This window comes from Oncorhynchus gorbuscha, unplaced genomic scaffold (assembly GCF_021184085.1).
Source record: "Oncorhynchus gorbuscha isolate QuinsamMale2020 ecotype Even-year unplaced genomic scaffold, OgorEven_v1.0 Un_scaffold_1519, whole genome shotgun sequence".
Lineage (NCBI taxonomy): Eukaryota > Metazoa > Chordata > Actinopteri > Salmoniformes > Salmonidae > Oncorhynchus > Oncorhynchus gorbuscha.
This window is the reverse complement of record NW_025746272.1, coordinates 25,001-48,801: the sequence shown is the minus strand read 5'-3', so window position 1 is coordinate 48,801 and position 23,801 is coordinate 25,001. Positions and strand designations below refer to the sequence as shown.

Here is a 23,801-nt window from a genome sequence, read left to right as displayed (position 1 = left end):
CTTGAAGCATGTGGAGACATGCCCGTAAAACACACCAGCCAACTGTTCTGCTCATGCTCTGAGGACGCGGCTAGGGATGCCGTCTGGGCCAGCAGCCTTGCGAGGGTTAACACGTCTAAATGTCTTACTCTCGTCGGCCACGGAGAAGGATAGGGGGGGCCCGCAGTCCTTGGTAGGGGGCCGCGTCGGTGGCACTGAATAATCCTCAAAGCGGGCAAAAAAGGTGTTTAGTTTGTCTGGAAGCAAGATGTCGATTTCCGTAACGTGGCTGGTTTTCTTTTTGTAGTCCGTATTTGCCTGTAGGCCCGGCCACATACGTCTCGTTTCTGGGCTGTTGAATTGCGACTCCATTTTGTCCCTATACCGACATTTCACTTGTTTGATTGCCTTGCGGAGGGAATAAATACACTGTTTATATTCGGCCATATTCCCCGACCTCTTTCCATGATTGAATGAGATGGTTTGACCTTTCAGATGCCACCGTTTCTGGTTGGGGTAGGTTTTAATAGTCACAGTGGGGTACAGCATCTCCAATGCACGTGCTAATAAACTCACTCACCGAGTCAGAGTATAAATCGATGTTATTGTCTAAGGCTTCCAGAGGAGGTTCAATCCCCCCACACCGTACCAGAGGAGGATCAATCCCCCCACACCGTACCAGAGGATCAATCCCCCCCACACCGTACCAGAATATCAATCCCCCCCACACCGTACCAGAGGAGGATCAATCCCCCACACCGTACCAGAGGAGGATCAATCGCCCCACACCGTACCAGAGGATCAATCCCCCATACCGTACCAGAGGAGGATCAATCCCCCACACTATACCAGAGGAGGTTCAATCCCCCACACCGTACCAGAGGAGGATCAATCCCCCACACCGTACCAGAGGAGGTTCAATCCCCCACACCGTACCAGAGGAGGATCAATCCCCCCACACCGTACCAGAGGAGGTTCAATCCCCCCACACCGTACCAGAGGAGGATCAATCCCCCCACACCGTACCAGAGGAGGTTCAATCCCCCACACCGTACCAGAGGAGGTTCAATCCCCCCACACCGTACCAGAGGAGGATCAATCCCCCCACACCGTACCAGAGGAGGTTCAATCCCCCCACACCGTACCAGAAGAGGATCAATCCCCCACACCGTACCAGAGGAGGTTCAATCCCCCCACCGTACCAGAGGAGGTTCAATCCCCCCACACCGTACCAGAGGAGGTTCAATCCCCCCACACCGTACCAGAGGAGGATCAATCCCCCCACACCGTACCAGAGGAGGTTCAATCCCCCCACACCGTACCAGAGGAGGTTCAATCCCCACACCGTACCAGAGGAGGATCAATCCCCCACACCGTACCAGAGGAGGTTCAATCCCCCACACCGTACCAGAGGAGGTTCAATCCCCCCACACCGTACCAGAGGAGGATCAATCCCCCCACACCATACCAGAGGAGGTTCAATCCCCCCACACCGTACCAGAGGATCAAAACCCCCCACACCGTACCAGAGGAGGATCAATCCCCCACACCGTACCAGAGGAGGATCAATCCCCCACACCGTACCAGAGGAGGTTCAATCCCCCACACTGTACCAGAGGAGGTTCAATACCCCCACACCGTACCAGAGGATCAATCCCCCCACACTGTACCAGAGGAGGTTCAATCCCCCACACCGTACCAGAGGAGGTTCAATTCCCCCACACTATACCAGAGGAGGTTCAATACCCCACACCGTACCAGAGGAGGATCAATCCCCCCACACCATACCAGAGGAGGTTCAATCCCCCCACACCGTACCAGAGGAGGATCAATCCCCCACACCGTACCAGAGGAGGATCAATCCCCCACACCATACCAGAGGAGGTTCAATCCCCCCACACCGTACCAGAGGAGGTTCAATCCCCCCACACCGTACCAGAGGAGGATCAATCCCCCACACCGTACCAGAGGAGGTTCAATCCCCCCACACCGTACCAGAGGAGGATCAATCCCCCACACCGTACCAGAGGAGGTTCAATCCCCCACACCGTACCAGAGGAGGTTCAATCCCCCCACACCGTACCAGAGGAGGATCAATCCCCCCACACCATACCAGAGGAGGTTCAATCCCCCACACCGTACCAGAGGATCAAAACCCCCACACCGTACCAGAGGAGGATCAATCCCCCCACACCGTACCAGAGGAGGATCAATCCCCCCACACCGTACCAGAGGAGGTTCAATCCCCCCACACTGTACCAGAGGAGGTTCAATACCCCCACACCGTACCAGAGGATCAATCCCCCACACTGTACCAGAGGAGGTTCAATCCCCCCACACCGTACCAGAGGAGGTTCAATTCCCCCACACTATACCAGAGGAGGTTCAATACCCCCACACCGTACCAGAGGATCAATCCCCCCACACCGTACCAGAGGAGGATCAATCCCCCCACACCGTACCAGAGGAGGATCAATCCCCCCACACCGTACCAGAGGAGGTTCAATCCCCCCACACTATACCAGATGAGCATCAATACCCCCACACCGTACCAGAGGATCAATCCCCCCCCACACTATACCAGAGGAGGATCAATCCCCGCACACTGTACCAGAGGAGGTTCAATCCCCTCACACCGTACCAGAGGAGGTTCAATCCCCTCACACCGTACCAGAGGAGGTTCAATCCCCCCCACACCATACCAGAGGAGGTTCAATCCCCCCATTTGGTTTTAATCCAGAGAGGTTAGAAAAAGTATCTAGATCCTCTATGAGGCCGTGGAGGCCTAATTGTGGATTTAAAAGGAAATATGAATCATCAGCGGACATTGAAACCTTAGTTTTTAGTCCCTGGGTTTCTAATCCCTTAATATTATTGTTGGATCTGATTTTAACAGCTGACATTTCGATGGCAATAATAAATAGATATGCTGATAGTGGACAACCTTGTTTTACTCCCCTTGACAGTTTAAAACTTTGAGAAGTAGCCATTATTTGTTATTTTACACCTACTATACATAACTTTAAACCATTTTATAAGAGATTCTCCAAAATTGAAATTTTCCAGGCATTTATATATAAACTCCAGTCGTACTTTATCAAAAGCCTTTTCAAAGTCAACTCTGAATATCAAAGTTATGAAAACCAGACCTGGTTTCCCCGATATTTCATAGTATTCTATTGTTTCCGGTACTTGTCTTATATTATCTCCAATGTATCGTGTCTGTATGTATGTGTCTAATTAGGATGAATAAGGATGAATAATATCTGACAAAACCTTTTTTTTAATTTATGCGTCAAGCATTTTAGCATCACAACACTGTAAGTGTCCTCCAATTTTTTAAAACAGACTAGAGTTTACAATTGGCTCATTCATCTCCCTCCTCTCTCCTGTAACTATTCCCCAGGTCGTTGCTGTAAATGAGAACGCGTTCTCAGTCAACTTACCTGGTAAAATAACGCATAAATAAATAAATGGATCAAGAAGTTCCTCTGTAATTTGGCCTTTCTGTACAGATGTTAATTTCATGTTATTAATAGTTTAAAAAATCCATACAATTAGCTTCGGTCAGTGGAGATGGATGAAACTGAAACGAAAACATATGCTTAAAGTACTTTACTTCCTCTTTCAAAATATTGTTTGGTAATTACATCATTTTAGTTTCAGTAACTTATTTTTGGTAGCATTTCTATGTTCATATTCCATCCAGTTCGCTTTATTTTTTATAATATATTTACACTGGATCTTTCTTCAATAAGTTCCTCCGTTTCTTTGACCTGGCACTGTTTCGCAATGCTAACCTTTTAGCATTTGTGGTACACATCTCATTCGAGTCATGGTACCGATGTTAGCATTACGGTATGTACCAATCATCTAGCAGAAGAGAAGAGGCAAAACGAGAGGTTTTACTTCGCCCCGAAATCTCTCAATAAGTGTTGGATTGTCAGCAAAAAAGTGACCAACATTAAGGTGCATTACCACCATCAACTGAACTTCAGTTCATCTTTCAATCATGGGTATATATGCTCCTAAAAACCAATGAGTAGATGGGAGTGGTGGGACTTGCAGCACATCATCTAAACTACTCGCGCACATCAATGAGCTTCTGTTTGGCTACTTGGCTCTATTTCCAAACTGCCAACGCGCATCTGCATCGGTCTAGTCAGCATTGTTACAAATGCACTGTTAGAAATGGACGCCGTGGCAACTGTGAAAAAAAAAACCTTTACCAATTTGTAAGTCGCTCTGGATAAGAGCGTCTGCTAAATGACTTAAATGTTAAATGTAAATATGGGAGTTGTGCCTGTTGTTTACACGCGTATCTGCCCTCTCATTGGCTAGAATGGTCCCACTCAATTATCTTGTCAATATAATATAACATCTTTGCTGTAAAGTGACTTTGTTGAGCTTCACAATCCATTTGAGATACTTTCAGATGATTTGGACACGATGTCGGAAAATGCTAACGTGAATGGCATTTGTGCCAAAAAAATGCTAATAATGTGAATGGGATTTGTGCCAAAAAAATGCTAATAATGTGAATGGGATTTGTGCCAAAAAAATGCTAATAATGTGAATGGGATTTGTGCCAAAAAAATGCTAATAACGTGAATGGGATTTGTGCCAAAAAAATGCTAATAACGTGAATGGGATTTGTGCCCAAAAAATGCTAATAACGTGAATGGGATTTGTGCCAAAAAAATGCTAATAATGTGAATGGGATTTGTGCCAAAAAAATGCTAATAATGTGAATGGGATTTTTGCCAAAAAAATGCTAATAACGTGAATGGGATTTGTGCCCAAAAAATGCTAATAACGTGAATGGGATTTGTGCCCAAAAAAATGCTAATAACGTGAATGGGATTTGTGCCCAAAAAATGCTAATAACGTGAATGGGATTTGTGCCCAAAAAATGCTAACAACGTGTCAGGAAATAAAACCGAATCATGGATTGCCGTCATACCTTTTTCCATTAGACTGCTTACAGGGTAAAGCAAATCAATTGTGTGATTTTGTAATTTGGGTGAACTGTCCCTTTAATGGACTCCTTTTTTTAGAAAATCAGCTGAGTTATTTAAGGCCCATCTCTTCTCCCACCATGATATCGATCCAACGCTGAAACATCAATGACTTCACACTAACAAATGGCCCCCAACTCGTACAGGTTTTCTCCAATGACTTCACACTAACAAATGGCCCCCAACTCGTACAGGTTTTCTCCAATGACTTCACACTAACAAATGGCCCCCAACTCGTACAGGTTTTCTCCTCACAGAAAGGATGGAAATAATCAAACAAAAACACAGGAAAAACCACGAGCAGAATAAAGTATCAAACTCCTCTCTCTCTGCCCCCCTCCCTCACCCTCTCTCTGCCCCCCTCCCTCACCCTCTCTCTGCCCCCCTCCCCCCGCCCTCTCTCTGCCCCCCAGCCCTCTCGCTGCCTCTCTCTTCTAAACAAATAATTATTTTTACCATCCAACTTCTCTCACTCTCCCTGTGCCTCTCTCTCTCTCTCTCTCTCTCCCTGTGCCCCTCTCTCTCTCTCTCTCCCTGTGCCCCTCTCTCTCTCTCTCCCTGTGCCCCTCTCTCTCTCGCTCTCCCTGTGCCCCTCTCTCTCTCTCTCTCCCTGTGCCCCTCTCTCTCTCTCTCTCCCTGCACCCCCCTCTCTCTCGCGCTCTCCCTGTGCCCCTCTCTTTCTCGCTCTTCCTGTGCCTCTCTCTCTCTCGCTCTTCCTGTGCCCCTCTCTCGCTCTCCCTCGCTCTCCCTGTGCCCCTCTCTCTCCCTGTGCCTCTCTCTCCCTCGCTCCCCCTCTCCCTCGCTCCCCCTCTCCCTCGCTCTCTCCCTCGCTCTCCCTGTGCCTCTCTCTCCCTCGCTCCCCCTCTCCCTCGCTCTCCCTGTGCCTCCCTCGCTCTCTCTCCCTCGCTCCCGCTCTCCCTCGCTCTCCTAAACACAGTTTTAACCATCCAACTTTTTAAAGGCTTTTTGCAGAAGGGATAAAGGATCCAGAAAAACAGATGCTCTTCCTGGTGAACCTTGTAGACACATTTGTGGGATGAGAAGTCTCTTTAATAACTCTGCTTTAGCTTTAAGCTAAATTCTGTTCTCTTTAATAACTCTGCTTTAGCTTTAAGCTAAATTCAGTTCTCTTTAATAACTCTGCTTTAGCTTTAAGCTAAATTCAGTTCTCTTTAATAGCTCTGCTTTAGCTTTAAGCTAAATTCTGTTCGCATTTACAAATCTTCTAAATAGAACAGTTTAATTTCATGAGAGCGGCGTCTTTTATGTTTCTTTAAATATAACTACGGCTTCCTAAATATAGGGCTGTCACAAACCTCGCCGAAGATGGTGCCTCTTCGTTTTGAGTTATTGGGTACACCTGTTTTGTGTTAGGGTTTGTTTGTAGGGTATTTAAGGGCACTAGGCCTGCTGGGTATTGGTGCGGGCTTCTGTTACGATCAACTAGGAGTGGTGGGTGGAATCAGGCGCAGAGAGCAGGGTTCAGTCTTTCTTTCAAATTTATTCCCCAGCGCAACAAAACAGTCACGCCAACACACCGGGCGTATATAAGATGCCAGTCCAAACAGGACAAAACAGTCACGCCAACACACAGGGCGTATTTAAGATGCCAGTCCAAACAGGACAAAACAGTCACGCCAACACACAGGGCGTATATAAGATGCCAGTCCAAACAGGACAAAACAGTCACGCCAACACACAGGGCGTATATAAGATGCCAGTCCAAACAGGACAAAACAGTCACGCCAACACACAGGGCGTATATAAGATGCCAGTCCAAACAGGACAAAACAGTCACGCCAACACACAGGGCGTATATAAGATGCCAGTCCAAACAGGACAAAACAGTCACGCCAACACACCGGGCGTATATAAGATGCCAGTCCAAACAGGACAAAACAGTCACGCCAACACACCGGGCGTATATAAGATGCCAGTCCAAACAGGACAAAACAGTCACGCCAACACACCGGGCGTATATAAGATGCCAGTCCTAACAACAGGACAAAACAGTCACGCCAACACACCGGGCGTATATAAGATGCCAGTCCTAACAACAGGACAAAACAGTCACGCCAACACACCGGGCGTATATAAGATGCCAGTCCAAACAGGACAAAACAGTCACGCCAACACACCGGGCGTATATAAGATGCCAGTCCAAACAGGACAAAACAGTCACGCCAACACACCGGGCGTATATAAGATGCCAGTCCAAACAGGACAAAACAGTCACGCCAACACACCGGGCGTATATAAGATGCCAGTCCAAACAGGACAAAACAGTCACGCCAACACACCGGGCGTATATAAGATGCCAGTCCAAACAGGACAAAACAGTCACGCCAACACACCGGGCGTATATAAGATGCCAGTCCAAACAGGACAAAACAGTCACGCCAACACACCGGGCGTATATAAGATGCCAGTCCTAACAACAGGACAAAACAGTCACGCCAACACACCGGGCGTATATAAGATGCCAGTCCTAACAACAGGACAAAACAGTCACGCCAACACACCGGGCGTATATAAGATGCCAGTCCAAACAGGACAAAACAGTCACGCCAACACACCGGGCGTATATAAGATGCCAGTCCAAACAGGACAAAACAGTCACGCCAACACACAGGGCGTATATAAGATGCCAGTCCAAACAGGACAAAACAGTCACGCCAACACACCGGGCGTATATAAGATGCCAGTCCAAACAGGACAAAACAGTCACGCCAACACACCGGGCGTATATAAGATGCCAGTCCAAACAGGACAAAACAGTCACGCCAACACACCGGGCGTATATAAGTTGCCAGTCCTAACAGGACAAAACAGTCACGCCAACACACCGGGCGTATATAAGTTGCCAGTCCTAACAACAGGACAAAACAGTCACGCCAACACACCGGGCGTATATAAGTTGCCAGTCCTAACAGGACAAAACAGTCACGCCAACACACCGGGCGTATATAAGTTGCCAGTCCTAACAGGACAAAACAGTCACGCCAACACACCGGGCGTATATAAGTTGCCAGTCCTAACAGGACAAAACAGTCACGCCAACACACCGGGCGTATATAAGTTGCCAGTCCTAACAGGACAAAACAGTCACGCCAACACACCGGGCGTATATAAGATGCCAGTCCAAACAGGACAAAACAGTCACGCCAACACACCGGGCGTATATAAGTTGCCAGTCCTAACAGGACAAAACAGTCACGCCAACACACCGGGCGTATATAAGTTGCCAGTCCTAACAGGACAAAACAGTCACGCCAACACACCGGGCGTATATAAGTTGCCAGTCCTAACAGGACAAAACAGTCACGCCAACACACCGGGCGTATATAAGATGCCAGTCCAAACAGGACAAAACAGTCACGCCAACACACCGGGCGTATATAAGATGCCAGTCCAAACAACAGGACAAAATAGTCCGGAGAATAAATACAGGAATAACTCACACCATCAAACACAGAGTAACACAAACAAGCCCGCACAAATACCCAGCAGGCCTAGTGCCCTTAAATAACCTACAAACAAACCCTAATACAACAACAGGTGTACCCAATTACCCAAAACAAACGGAAAGGGAATCGATGGCAGCTAATAGGCCGGCGACGACGACCGCCGAGCGCCGCCCGAACAGGAAGAGGCACCATCCTCGGCGAGGTTCGTGACAAGGGTTTACTTCTCTCGGGTGGATTGAAAACGGCAAGTATTCTCAATAACAAAACAGGCAGCGGGGAAAACAGAGTAGAGAAACATGTGTATTAAGTCACGTGGGTTTCGTAGGTAGATGTCCATAGTAGTGACAGTCAATGGAGGATTCCTGTGTTCCACTTCGATGCTGGTAATCACTTTGTTTCCTAGTACATCATTTATACAACTCATGCATTATTATCAATGATGGATCAATAATTACACTGGGGGGGAAAAATGGGGAGAAAAAAAAAAACACTCAATATTTTAAAGACGATTAACATTTCACAAACTATAGTTCTTTATCTGAAATAATATGGGTGGCTACTTGGTGGTGGTTGTTTGTCCTTGGGTGCGTTCGTAAAGTCACTCTGGCTGTCGACTCCCATTTCAGAACAGAATGTCGTCAGTGTGAGAGAATAACTGATTCATTTATAAACGCGCAACACACCCGTGTCAGTAAACCTCTGCAAAAAGAAAAACGTAATTCAATTGTTGCCGGCAGCACAGTTACAGTCACCAACGCTCTGGATAACATGCAAACAGCCTAACCAGCTCTGCTAGGGAGAGTAAAATGTTCAGAGTGAGGTGTTCTCTCATTATGTGTCTGGAAGTAGCTAGCAAGCTAACCCACTTTAGCCAGTTAGCTTGTGGGCTTGATTGCCGTTGTGAGGTCAGGACGTTCAGATCAACCCTACTCCTCGGCCAGAGCGTTCCCAGTGTGCGCTCTGAATTTACGAACTGACAACGCACTCCGGAGTGAATTTACGAACTGACAACGCCCTCCAGAGTGAATTTACGAACTGACAACGCCCTCCAGAGTGAATTTACGAACTGACAACGCCCTCCAGAGTGAATTTACGAACTGACAACGCTCTCCAGAGTGAATTTACGAACTGACAACGCCCTCCAGAGTGAATTTACGAACTGACAACGCTCTCCAGAGTGAATTTACGAACTGACAACGCACTCCGGAGTGAATTTACGAACTGACAACGCACTCCGGAGTGAATTTACGAACTGACAACGCCCTCCAGAGTGAATTTACGAACTGACAACGCACTCCAGAGTGAATTTACGAACGCACCCATTGTTGTTGCCATGGTTTTGTTGAGGAGATTCTAGAATGTGTTCCAAGAGTTCTTTCAGGACCAGAGCAGGTCTCCTCTCTTCAGTGCTTCTGAGACGGCAGAGTGAGAGACCATCGATCGCTCCGCCTGCATCCCAAATACCAACCTATTCCCCTATGTAGTGCGCACTACTTTTTTTTGACCAGAACCCTATGTGCTTTGGGATACAGCCTCAGACGGCAGCGCAGAAGACCGTGGATCCTCTCTCTCTGAGGTGAGGAGGCGTATGGTACCGTATGAAGGATGCTAGTGGTCTCGAGTCCCCATCCAGTGACGCCCTCTCCTGTGTCTGTGTCACTGTGTCCTTCCCATCCTTCACTCATCTTCCTCCTCCTCCTCCTCCTCCCCGGGAGAGAGAGGCGCAGGGACAGATCTGTCGGTATCCATCCAGCCAGTTCTCCACCATTTGTGTGACCAGTGGGTGGTTGCGTCGACGGGACGACTTTTGCATTGCGGCCAACATGCCTCCCTCCGTTACACAGCAGTCCAGCCACTCCCTCAACAACTTCTCCTGCTGCTCCTCGTTACCCATCTAGACAGAGAGAGAGAGAGAGAGAGGGAGAGAGACACACATTGGAAAGAATTAACAACAAAATACTAAGCAAACTAGAATGCTATTTGGCCCTACACAGAGAGTACACAGTGGCAGTATACCTGACCACTGTGACTGACCCAAACTTAAGGAAAGCTTTGACTATGTAGACTTAGTGAGCATAGCCTTGCTATTGAGAAAGGCCGCCGTAGGCAGACATGGCTCTCAAGAGAAGACAGGGAGGAGGCGTGTCTACAGAGACACTGTATTAATGAAGGTGGAGGAGGAGGAGGCATGTCTACAGAGACATCGTATTAATGAAGGTGGAGGAGGCGTGTCTACAGAGACACCGTATTAATGAAGGTGGGGAGGAGGAGGTGTGTCTACAGAGACACCGTATTAATGAAGGTGGGGAGGAGGAGGCGTGTCAATGGAGGCACTGTATTAATGAAGGTGGAGGAGGAGGAGGCGTGTCTACAGAGACACCGTATTAATGAAGGAGGGAGGAGGCGTGTCTACAGAGACACCGTATTAATGAAGGAGGGAGGAGGCGTGTCTACAGAGACACCGTATTAATGAAGGTGGGTGGAGGAGGAGGCGTGTCTACAGAGACACCGTATTAATGAAGGTGGGGAGGAGGAGGCGTGTCTACAGAGACACCGTATTAATGAAGGTGGGGAGGAGGAGGCGTGTCTACAGAGACACCGTATTAATGAAGGTGGAGGAGGAGGAGGCGTGTCTACAGAGACACCATATTAACGAAGGTGGGGAGGAGGAGGCGTGTCTACAGAGACACCGTATTAATGAAGGTGGAGGAGGCGTGTCTACAGAGACACCGTATTAATGAAGGTGGGGAGGAGGAGGCGTGTCAATGGAGGCACTGTATTAATGAAGGTGGAGGAGGCGTGTCTACAGAGACACCGTATTAATGAAGGTGGAGGAGGAGGAGGCGTGTCTACAGAGACACCGTATTAATGAAGGAGGGAGGAGGCGTGTCTACAGAGACACCGTATTAATGAAGGTGGGAGGAGGAGGCGTGTCTACAGAGACACCGTATTAATGAAGGTGGGGAGGAGGAGGCGTGTCAATGGAGGCACTGTATTAATGAAGGTGGAGGAGGAGGCGTGTCTACAGAGACACCGTATTAATGAAGGAGGGAGGAGGCGTGTCTACAGAGACACCGTATTAATGAAGGAGGGAGGAGGCGTGTCTACAGAGACACCGTATTAATGAAGGAGGGAGGAGGCGTGTCTACAGAGACACCGTATTAATGAAGGAGGGAGGAGGCGTGTCTACAGAGACACCGTATTAATGAAGGTGGGGAGGAGGAGGCGTGTCTACAGAGACACCGTATTAATGAAGGTGGAGGAGGAGGAGGCGTGTCTACAGAGACACCGTATTAATGAAGGTGGGGAGGAGGAGGCGTGTCTACAGAGACACCATATTAATGAAGGTGGGGAGGAGGAGGCGTGTCTACAGAGACACCGTATTAATGAAGGTGGAGGAGGCGTGTCTACAGAGACACCGTATTAATGAAGGTGGGGAGGAGGAGGCGTGTCAATGGAGGCACTGTATTAATGAAGGTGGAGGAGGCGTGTCTACAGAGACACCGTATTAATGAAGGAGGGAGGAGGCGTGTCTACAGAGACACCGTATTAATGAAGGTGGGAGGAGGAGGCGTGTCTACAGAGACACTGTATTAATGAAGGTGGGGAGGAGGCGTGTCTACAGAGACACTGTATTAATGAAGGTGGGGAGGAGGAGGCGTGTCTACAGAGACACCGTATTAATGAAGGTGAGGAGGAGGCGTGTCTACAGAGACACCGTATTAATGAAGGAGGAGGAGGCGTGTCTACAGAGACACCGTATTAATGAAGGTAGGAGGAGGCGCGTCTACAGAGACACCGTATTAATGAAGGTGGGTGGAGGAGGCGTGTCTACAGAGACACTGTATTCATGAAGGAGGGAGGAGGAGGCGTGTCGATGGAGACACTGTATTAATGAAGGTGGAGGAGGCGTGTCTACAGAGACACTGTATTAATGAAGGAGGGAGGAGGAGGCGTGTCGATGGAGACACTGTATTAATGAAGGAGGAGGAGGCGTGTCTACAAAGACACCGTATTAATGAAGGAGGGAGGAGGCGTGTCTACAGAGACACCGTATTAATGAAGGTGGGGAGGAGGAGGTGTGTCTACAGAGACATCGTATTAATGAAGGTGGGGAGGAGGAGGCGTGTCTACAGAGACACCGTATTAATGAAGGTGGGGAGGAGGAGGCGTGTCGATGGAGACACTGTATTAATGAACGAGGAGGAGGCGTGTCTACAGAGACACCGTATTAATGAACGAGGAGGAGGCGTGTCTACAAAGACACCGTATTAATGAAGGAGGGAGGAGGAGGCGTGTCGATGGAGACACTGTATTAATGAAGGAGGGGGCGTGTCTACAAAGACACTGTATTAATGAAGGTGGAGGAGGAGGCGTGTCGATGGAGACACTGTATTAATGAAGGAGGAGGAGGCGTGTCAATGGAGGCACTGTATTAATGAAGGTGGGAGGAGGCGTGTCTACAGAGACACTGTATTCATGAAGGAGGGAGGAGGAGGCGTGTCTACAGAGACACCGTATTAATGAAGGAGGGAGGAGGAGGCGTGTCTACAGAGACACCGTATTAATGAAGGAGGGAGGAGGAGGCGTGTCGATGGAGACACTGTATTAATGAACGAGGAGGAGGCGTGTCTACAGAGACACCGTATTAATGAACGAGGAGGAGGCGTGTCTACAAAGACACTGTATTAATGAAGGAGGAGGCGTGTCGATGGAGACACTGTATTAATGAAGGAGGAGGAGGCGTGTCTACAGAGACACCGTATTAATGAACGAGGAGGAGGCGTGTCTACAAAGACACTGTATTAATGAAGGAGGAGGAGGCGTGTCGATGGAGACACTGTATTAATGAAGGAGGAGGAGGCGTGTCTACAAAGACACTGTATTAATGAAGGAGGGAGGAGGAGGCGTGTCGATGGAGACACTGTATTAATGAAGGAGGAGGCGTGTCGATGGAGACACTGTATTAATGAAGGAGGAGGCGTGTCTACAAAGACACTGTATTAATGAAGGTGGAGGAGGAGGCGTGTCGATGAAGACACTGTATTAATGAAGGAGGGAGGAGGAGGCGTGTCTATGGAGACACTGTATTAATGAAGGAGGAGGAGGCGTGTCTACAAAGACACTGTATTAATGAAGGCGGGAGGAGGAGGCGTGTCTATGGAGACACTGTATTAATGAAGGAGGAGGAGGCGTGTCTACAAAGACACTGTATTAATGAAGGCGGGGAGGAGGCTATTTGATAAGAGCTAGGTGATAAGAGCTATTTGATAAGAGCTATTTGATAAGAGCTATTTGATAAGAGCTATTTGATAAAATCTAGGTGATGAGAGCTATTTGATAAGAGCTAGGTGAATGAGTAAACCGTTTGGATAAAGGGATTGTAAATAAAAACCACAATTGTTTTAAATACACACTGAGTGTACAAAACATTGAACACCTTCCTAATATTGAGTTGCACCCCCCTCCTTTTGCCCCTCAGAACAGCCTCAATTCATCAGGGCATTGATTCTACAAGGTGTTGAAAGCGTTCCACAGGGATCCTGGCCCATGTTGACTCTAATGCTTCCCCAACAGTTGTGTCAGGTTGTCTGGATGTCCTTTGGGTGGTGGACCGTTCTTGATACACACAGGAAACGGTTGAGCGTGAAAAACCCAGCAGCGTTGCAGTTCTTGACACAAACCAGTATACCTGGTACCTACTACCATAGCCTGTTCAAAAGGCCCTTACATATATATAACCCTCTGAATGTCACACATACACAATTCATGTCTCAAGGTCTAACAATCCTTATTTAACCACCTGTCTCCTCCCCTTCATCTACATGTCTCCTCCCCTTCATCTACATGTCTCCTCCCCTTCATCTACATGTCTCCTGCCCTTCATCTACATGTCTCCTCCCCTTCATCTACATGTCTCCTCCCCTTCATCTACATGTCTCCTCCCCTTCATCTACATGTCTCCTCCCCTTCATCTACATGTCTCCTCCCCTTCATCTACATGTCTCCTGCCCTTCATCTACATGTCTCCTCCCCTTCATCTACATGTCTGCTCCCCTTCATCTACACTGTTTGAAGTGGATTTAACAAGTGACATCAATAAGGGATCATATCTTTCACCTGGTCAGTCTGTTATTGAAAGATCAGGTGTTCCTAATGTTTTAGATTTCTAGAATGTTCTCATTATATGTCCGGAAATTTCACTGTATTTTAGTATAATTTATATCGTGTTAAATATCATCCACTATCGGTAGCCACCGTCAGTTATACCCACATACATTAATAACTGTCTCTTTACTGTCAGTTATACCCACAGACATGAATAACTGTCAGTTATACCCACATACATTAATAACTGTCACTTTACTGTCAGTTATACCCACAGACATGAATAACTGTCAGTTATACCCACATACATTAATAACTGTCACTTTACTGTCAGTTATACCCACAGACATGAATAACTGTCAGTTATACCCACATACATTAATAACTGTCTCTTTACTGTCAGTTATACCCACAGACATGAATAACTGTCAGTTATACCCACATACATTAATAACTGTCAGTTATACCCACATACATTAATAACTGTCTCTTTACTGTCAGTTATACCCACAGACATGAATAACTGTCAGTTATACCCACATACATTAATAACTGTCAGTTATACCCACATACATTAATAACTGTCTCTTTACTGTCAGTTATACCCACATACATTAATAACTGTCTCTTTACTGTCAGTTATACCCACATACATTAATAACTGTCATTTTACTGTCAGTTATACCCACATACATTAATAACTGTCAGTTATACCCACATACATTAATAACTGTCAGTTATACCCACATACATTAATAACTGTCAGTTATACCCACATACATTAATAACTGTCACTTATACCAACATACATTAATAACTGTCACTTTACTGTCAGTTATACCCACATAGATTAATAACTGTCAGTTATACCCACATACATTAATAACTGTCAGTTATACCAACATACATTAATAACTGTCACTTTACTATCAGTTATACCCACATACATTAATAACTGTCACTTTACTGTCAGTTATACCCACATACATTAATAACTGTCACTTTACTGTCAGTTATACCCACATACATTAATAACTGTCACTTTACTATCAGTTATACCCACATACATTAATAACTGTCACTTTACTGTCAGTTATACCCACATACATTAATAACTGTCACTTTACTGTCAGTTATACCCACATACATTAATAACTGTCACTTTACTGTCAGTTATACCCACATACATTAATAACTGTCAGTTATACCCACATACATTAATAACTGTCTCTTTACTGTCAGTTATACCCACATACATTAATAACTGTCTCTTTACTGTCAGTTATACCCACATACATTTATAACTGTCAGTTATACCCACATACATTAATAACTGGCACTTTACTGTCAGTTATACCCACATACATTAATAACTGTCAGTTATACCCACATACATTAATAACTGTCAGTTATACCCACATACATTTATAACTGTCACTTTACTGTCCCACTTTTCACTGTAGATGCGGAAGGTCGATATCGGCGGGTTGAGACACCAAAAAAACAACATCTCTCTAGTTTAAACAGATGGATTTTAATATTATGTAATTAGATTTCCTCTGGGGGGGGGGGTGGACAATGTAGGCTAAGAGTTAATGTTACCTCTTGTGCAGACAGGAAATGTACATGCAGCAGTTTTCTCTCGCTGTCCACCAGCGGCAGGAAGGTTACGGTGACGTCATCGTCAGTGTTAAGGTTGGCGCCCGCGCCGCGATTGTCGTAGCCGTCGTTCTCCATGGCGACCAGGGCAGAGAAGTGTCCGCGTGTGTAACCCAGGGCGATGGGACTTTTCCAACAGAAGCTCTGCTCCCACAACAGGGGCAAGTACACACCTGTACAGGTAGAGACACAGGTCAGTCTCAGACAGGTACACACCTGTACAGGTAGAGAGACAGGTCAGTGTCTCTATCAGTTAATCAAATGGCTACCCGGACTTTATGCCTTTCTCTCCTACTATGTACATAGTACTAAAAATAACCAAACCAAACCTACACGTACATATTACCTCAATAAATCTCCCAACTACCTCGTACCCCAGTACGCCGACTCACTACTCCCTCGTACCCCAGTACCCCGACTCACTACTACCTCGTACCCCAGTACCCCGACTCACTACTACCTCGTACCCCAGTACCCCTACTCACTACTACCTCGTACCCCAGTACCCCGACTCACTACTACCTCATACCCCAGTACACCGACTCACTACTACCTCGTACCCCGACTCACTACTACCTCATACCCCACTACGCCTCGTACCCCAGTACCCCGACTCACTACTACCTCATACCCCACTACGCCGACTCACTACTACCTCGTACCCCAGTACCCTGACTCACTACTACCTCGTACCCCACTACGCCGACTCGCTACTACCTCGTACCCCACTACCCCGACTCACTACTACCTCGTTCCCCAGTACCCCGACTCACTACTACCTCGTTCCCCAGGACCCTGACTCACTACTACCTTGTACCCCAGTACACCGACTCACTACTACCTCGTACCCCAACTCACTACTACCTCGTTCCCCAGTACCCCGACTCACTACTACCTCGGACCCCAGTACCCGACTCACTACTACCTCGTACCCCAGTACCCCGACGCACTACTACCTCGTTCCCCAGGACCCTTACTCACTACTACCCCGTACCCCAGTACCCCGACTCACTACTACCTCGTACCCCAGTACCCCGACTCACTACTACCTCGTACCCCAGTACCCCGACTCAATACTACCTCGTACCCCAGTACCCCGACTCACTACTACCTCGTACCCCAGTACCTCGACTCACTACTACCTCGTACCCCAGTACCCCGACTCACTACTACCTCGTACACCAGTACCTCGACTCACTACTACCTCGTACCCCAGTATACCGACTCACTGCTAGGGCCCTTCTATTAACTGTAGTCTATTTTGAACATGAAAGGAAATGGATTTACATGGAGAGCCATGTTGTTTTAATGTTACCCAGCGACCATGCATGGCAACCCCACTCCTGGGCCCCTCGCGCCCACAACCCACATACATCTCTGCTATGGGCTAATATGTTGTTCCTATAAGGTTTCATATGTAGGCTCAGTTTAGACAGAGACAGAGACACACACACACACCTCATGATACAGCTTCCTCTGGTCTAATACTCCAGGACCCTGACTCAATACTACCTCGTACCCCGACTCACTACTACCTCGTACCCCGACTCACTACTACCTCATACCCCGAATCACTACTACCTCGGACCCCAGTACCCGACGCACTACTACCTCGTTCCCCAGGACCCTTACTCACTACTACCTCGTTCCCCAGTACCCCAACTCACTACTACCTCGTACCCCAGTACCCCAACTCACTACTACCTCGTACTCCAGCACCCCGACTCACTACTACCTCGTACCCCAGTACCCCGACTCACTACTACCTCGTACCCCAGTACCCCGACTCACTACTACCTCGTTCCCCAGGACCCCGACTCACTACTACCTCGTACCCCAGTACCCTGACTCACTCCTACCTCGTACCCCGACTCACTACTACCTCGTACCCCGACTCACTACTACCTCGTTCCCCAGTACCCCGACTCACTACTACCTCGTTCCCCAGTACCCCGACTCACTACTACCTCGTTCCCCAGGACCCCGACTCACTACTACCTCGTACCCCAGTACACCGACTCACTACTACCTCGTACCCCAACTCACTACTACCTCGTTCCCCAGGACCCCGACTCACTACTACCTCGTACCCCAGTACACCGACTCACTACTACCTCATACCCCAACTCACTACTACCTCGTACCCCAGTACCCCAACTCACTACTACCTCGTACCCCAGTACCCCGACTCACTACTACCTCGTTCCCCAGTACCCCGACTCACTACTACCTCGTTCCCCGACTCACTACTACCTCGTTCCCCGACTCACTACTACCTCGTACCCCAGTACCCCGACTCACTACTACCTCGTTCTCCAGTACCCCGACTCACTACTACCTCGTTCCCCGACTCACTACTACCTCGTTCCCCGACTCACTACTACCTCGTACCTCAGTACCCCGACTCACTACTACCTCGTACCTCCGTACCTTGCCTCGGGAACGGTTACTCCTTGTATATAGACTGTACATCGCCTCGTTGTTATTTTATTGCGTTACAAATGTCTTTTTATCAATTTGCTAATTTTTGTACTTTTTAACTGCACTGTTGGGAAAGGGCTCGTAGGTAAGCATTTCACGGTAAAGTCTACATACCGTATTACATTTGATCCCAAAATAATAGCAAATGAAAACACTTATTCCCCCAACGAGGGCCTTGAGTGGTCCTTTCATGATCTAGTGTTGCTGCATTGGTTGCTAGGGCCCTTCTATTAACTGTAGTCTACTTTGAACATGAAAGGAAATGGATTTACATGGAGTGCCATGTTGTTTTAATGTTACCCAGCAACCATGCATGGCAACCCCGCTCCTGGGCCCCTCGCGCCCACAACCCATATACAACTCTGCTATGGGCTAATATGTGGTTCCTATAAGGTTTCATATGTAGGCTCAGTTTAGACAGAGACAGAGACGCATACACACACAGTCTCTATCTACAGCTTCCTCTGGTCTGATAACACACAGTCTCTATCTACAGCTTCCTCTGGTCTAACAACACAGTCTCTATCTACAGCTTCCACTGGTCTAATAACAACACACAGTCTCTATCTACAGCTTCCTCTGGTCTAATAACACAGTCTCTATCTACAGCTTCCACTGGTCTAATAACAACACACAGTCTCTATCTACAGCTTCCTCTGGTCTAATAACACAGTCTCTATCTACAGCTTCCTCTGTTCTAATAACAACACACACAGTCTCTATCTACAGCTTCCTCTGGTCTAATAACAACACACACAGTCTCTATCTACAGCTTCCACTGGTCTAATAACAACACACACAGTCTCTATCTACAGCTTCCTCTGGTCTGATAACAACACACACAGTCTCTATCTACAGCTTCCTCTGGTCTAATAACAACACACACAGTCTCTATCTACAGCTTCCTCTGGTCTAATAACACTCCGTCTCTATCTACAGCTTCCTCTGGTCTAATAACAACACACACAGTCTCTATCTACGGCTTCCTCTGGTCTAATAACAACACACACAGTCTCTATCTACAGCTTCACCTGGTCTAATAACAACACACACAGTCTCTATCTACAGCTTCCTCTGGTCTAATAACAACACACACAGTCTCTATCTACAGCTTCCTCTGGTCTAATAACAGCACACAGTCTCTATCTACAGCTTCCTCTGGTCTGATAACACACAGTCTCTATCTACAGCTTCCTCTGGTCTGATAACACACAGTCTCTATCTACAGCTTCCTCTGGTCTAATAACACGCAGTCTCTATCTACAGCTTCTTCTGGTCTAATAACAACACAGTCTCTATCTACAGCTTCCTCTGGTCTAATAACACACAGTCTCTATCTACAGCTTCCTCTGGTCTGATAACAGCACACACAGTCTCTATCTACAGATTCCACTGGTCTAATAACAACACACACAGTCTCTATCTACAGCTTCCTCTGGTCTAATAACACACAGTCTCTATCTACAGCTTCCTCTGGTCTAATAACAACACACACAGTCTCTATCTACAGCTTCCTCTGGTCTAATAACAACACACACAGTCTCTATCTACAGCTTCCTCTGGTCTAATAACAGCACACAGTCTCTATCTACAGCTTCCTCTGGTCTGATAACACACAGTCTCTATCTACAGCTTCCCCTGGTCTAATAACACACAGTCTCTATCTACAGCTTCCCCTGGTCTAATAACACACAGTCTCTATCTACAGCTTCCCCTGGTCTAATAACACACAGTCTCTATCTACAGCTTCCTCTGTTCTAATAACAACACACACAGTCTCTATCTACAGCTTCCTCTGGTCTGATAACACACAGTCTCTATCTACAGCTTCCTCTGGTCTAATAACAACACACACAGTCTCTATCTACAGCTTCCTCTGGTCTAATAACAACACACACAGTCTCTATCTACAGCTTCCTCTGGTCTGATAACACACAGTCTCTATCTACAGCTTCCTCTGGTCTATTAACACATAGTCTCTATCTACAGCTTCCTCTGGTCTAATAACACACAGTCTCTATCTACAGCTTCCTCTGGTCTAATAACAACACACACAGTCTCTATCTACAGCTTCCTCTGGTCTAATAACACACAGTCTCTATCTACAGCTTCACCTGGTCTAATAACACAGTCTCTATCTACAGCTTCCTCTGGTCTGATAACACACAGTCTCTATCTACAGCTTCCTCTGGTCTAATTACAACACACAGTCTCTATCTACAGCTTCCTCTGGTCTAATAAAACACACACAGTCTCTATCTACAGCTTCCTCTGGTCTAATAACAACACACTATTTCACATGCAGGGTCAAGGTTGGTAAAATCCTGCCACCCACTCTATAATGACATGACGTGTGTGTCTTTTTCTCTCTCTACAGGTCTGGGGTCAGACTGACTGGTCTACTTATATAAATGTGAGTTATAGCTAGAACTCTCTACAGGTCTGAGGTCAGACTGACTGGTCTACTTATATAGATGTGAGTTATAGCTAGAACCCGTTACCTAGCTGCCCATTAGTCTCTATCTCTCTCTCTCTCTACAGGTCTGGGGTCAGACTGACTGGTCTACTTATATAGATGTGAGTTATAGCTAGAACTCTCTACAGGTCTGGGGTCAGACTGACTGGTCTACTTATATAGATGTGAGTTATAGCTAGAACTCTCTACAGGTCTGAGGTCAGACTGACTGGTCTACTTATATAGATGTGAGTTATAGCTGGAACCCGTTACCTAGCTGCCCATTATGTTTGAAAGACTGAAGTGTTTGGGTCCTCGTTAAACCTGCTTATTATCACAATAGACTCCCAAGATAATAATTCTGCCGCTCTACTCACCTTGGAAACGAGTGTAGCCTAACGTCTCTCCACTCACCTTGGAAACGAGTGTAGCCTAACGTCTCTCTACTCACCATGGAAACAAGTGTAGCCTAACGTCTCTCCACTCACCATGGAAACGAGTGTAGCCTTGGAAACGAGTGTAGCCTATCGTTTCTCCACTCACCATGGAAACGAGTGTAGCCTAACGTTTCTCCACTCACCATGGAAACGAGTGTAGCCTAACGTCTCTCCACTCACCATGGAAACGAGTGTAGCCTAACGTCTCTCCACTCACCTGGGAAACGAGTGTAGCCTTGGAAACGAGTGTAGCTTAACGTCTCTCCACTCACCATGGAAACGAGTGTAGCCTTGGAAACGAGTGTAGCCTAACATCTCTCCACTCACCTTGGAAACGAGTGTAGCCTAACGTCTCTCTACTCACCTTGGAAACGAGTGTAGCCTTGGAAACGAGTGTAGCTTAACGTCTCTCCACTCACCTTGGAAACGAGTGTAGCCTTGGAAACGAGTGTAGCCTAACGTCTCTCCACTCACCTTGGAAACGAGTGTAGCCTAACATCTCTCCACTCACCTTGGAAACGAGTGTAGCTTAACGTCTCTCCACTCACCTTGGAAACGAGCGTAGCCTTGGAAACGAGTGTAGCTTAACGTCTCTCCACTCACCTTGGAAACGAGTGTAGCCTAACGTCTCTCCACTCACCTTGGAAACGAGTGTAGCCTTGGAAACGAGTGTAGCTTAACGTCTCTCCACTCACCTTGGAAACGAGTGTAGCTTAACGTCTCTCCACTCACCTTGGAAACGAGTGTAGCCTAACATCTCTCCACTCACGTTGGAAACGAGTGTAGCCTAACGTCTCTCTACTCACCTTGGAAACGAGTGTAGCCTTGGAAACGAGCGTAGCCTTGGAAACGAGTGTAGCCTAACGTCTCTCCACTCACCTTGGAAACGAGTGTAGCTTAACGTCTCTCCACTCACCTTGGAAACGAGTGTAGCCTAACGTCTCTCCACTCACCTTGGAAACGAGTGTAGCCTTGGAAACGAGTGTAGCCTAACGTCTCTCCACTAACGTCTCTCCACTCACCTTGGAAACGAGTGTAGCTTAACGTCTCTCCACTCACCTTGGAAACGAGTGTAGCCTAACGTCTCTCCACTCACCTTGGAAACGAGTGTAGCCTTGGAAACGAGTGTAGCCTAACGTCTCTCCACTCACCTTGGAAACGAGTGTAGCCTAACGTCTCTCCACTCACCTTGGAAACGAGTGTAGCCTTGGAAACGAGTGTAGCCTAACGTCTCTCCACTCACCATGGAAACGAGTGTAGCCTAACGTCTCTCCACTAACGTCTCTCCACTCACCTTGGAAACGAGTGTAGCCTAACGTCTCTACTCACCTTGGAAACGAGTGTAGCCTTGGAAACGAGTGTAGCCTTGGAAACGAGTGTAGCCTAACGTCTCTCCACTCACCTTGGAAACGAGTGTAGCTTAACGTCTCTCCACTCACCTTGGAAACGAGTGTAGCCTAACGTCTCTCCACTCACCTTGGAAACGAGCGTAGCCTTGGAAACGAGTGTAGCCTAACGTCTCTCCACTCACCTTGGAAACGAGTGTAGCCTAATGTCTCTCCACGGAAACTCTTGTAATACTTCACTCCGTACACGATGATTGGTCGACGAAGAATGTGGGCTAGAACAAAGATGTGAGTCTGTTCCAGGCTGGCACCAGGCTGTGGGGAAGACAGACAGACAGACAGACAGACAGACAGACAGACAGACAGACAGACAGACAGACAGACAGACAGACAGACAGACAGACAGACAGACAGACAGACAGACAGACAGACAGACAGACAGACAGACAGACAGACAGACAGACAGACAGACAGACAGACAGACAGGAAAACAGGCAGACAGGCAGACAGACAGACAGGCAAACAGGCAGACAGGCATGAGACTGACGATTAGGAGATATTCAATGTACTACAGTACTACAGTCTCCTCACAATGGAAGGCTTAAAGGGATAGTCTACCCAAATTACACTGGTTTCCTCATCCTGTCAGCAGTCCATGGACAAGGTACGACAGCAATCCGTGCTCCGCTTTAGTTTCCATGGCACTTTTTACACATGCTAATGTTTTTAGCATTGGGGACACAAATCCCATTCAAGTCACTGGACTGCCATTAGCATTTCAATCCATTTGAGGTGCTTTCACATGATTTGGTCATGATAGTGACAGCTGTATATTGTAGACCTCTGATCAG

General features: G+C 47.3%; 1 protein-coding gene and 1 pseudogene across 1 annotated transcript; one reads left to right on the top strand and one right to left on the bottom strand.

Annotated features, from left to right (window-relative positions):
- The first annotated feature begins 578 nt into the window (after positions 1-578).
- Positions 579-2,714, top strand: LOC124023156 (adhesive plaque matrix protein-like). The gene has a single exon (XM_046337694.1). It carries the CDS (start codon positions 579-581, stop codon positions 2,712-2,714), a length of 2,136 nt encoding a protein of 711 aa, XP_046193650.1.
- A 6,944-nt stretch (positions 2,715-9,658) lies between these two features.
- Positions 9,659-23,801, bottom strand: part of LOC124023158 — a 36,550-nt pseudogene continuing 22,407 nt past the window's right edge.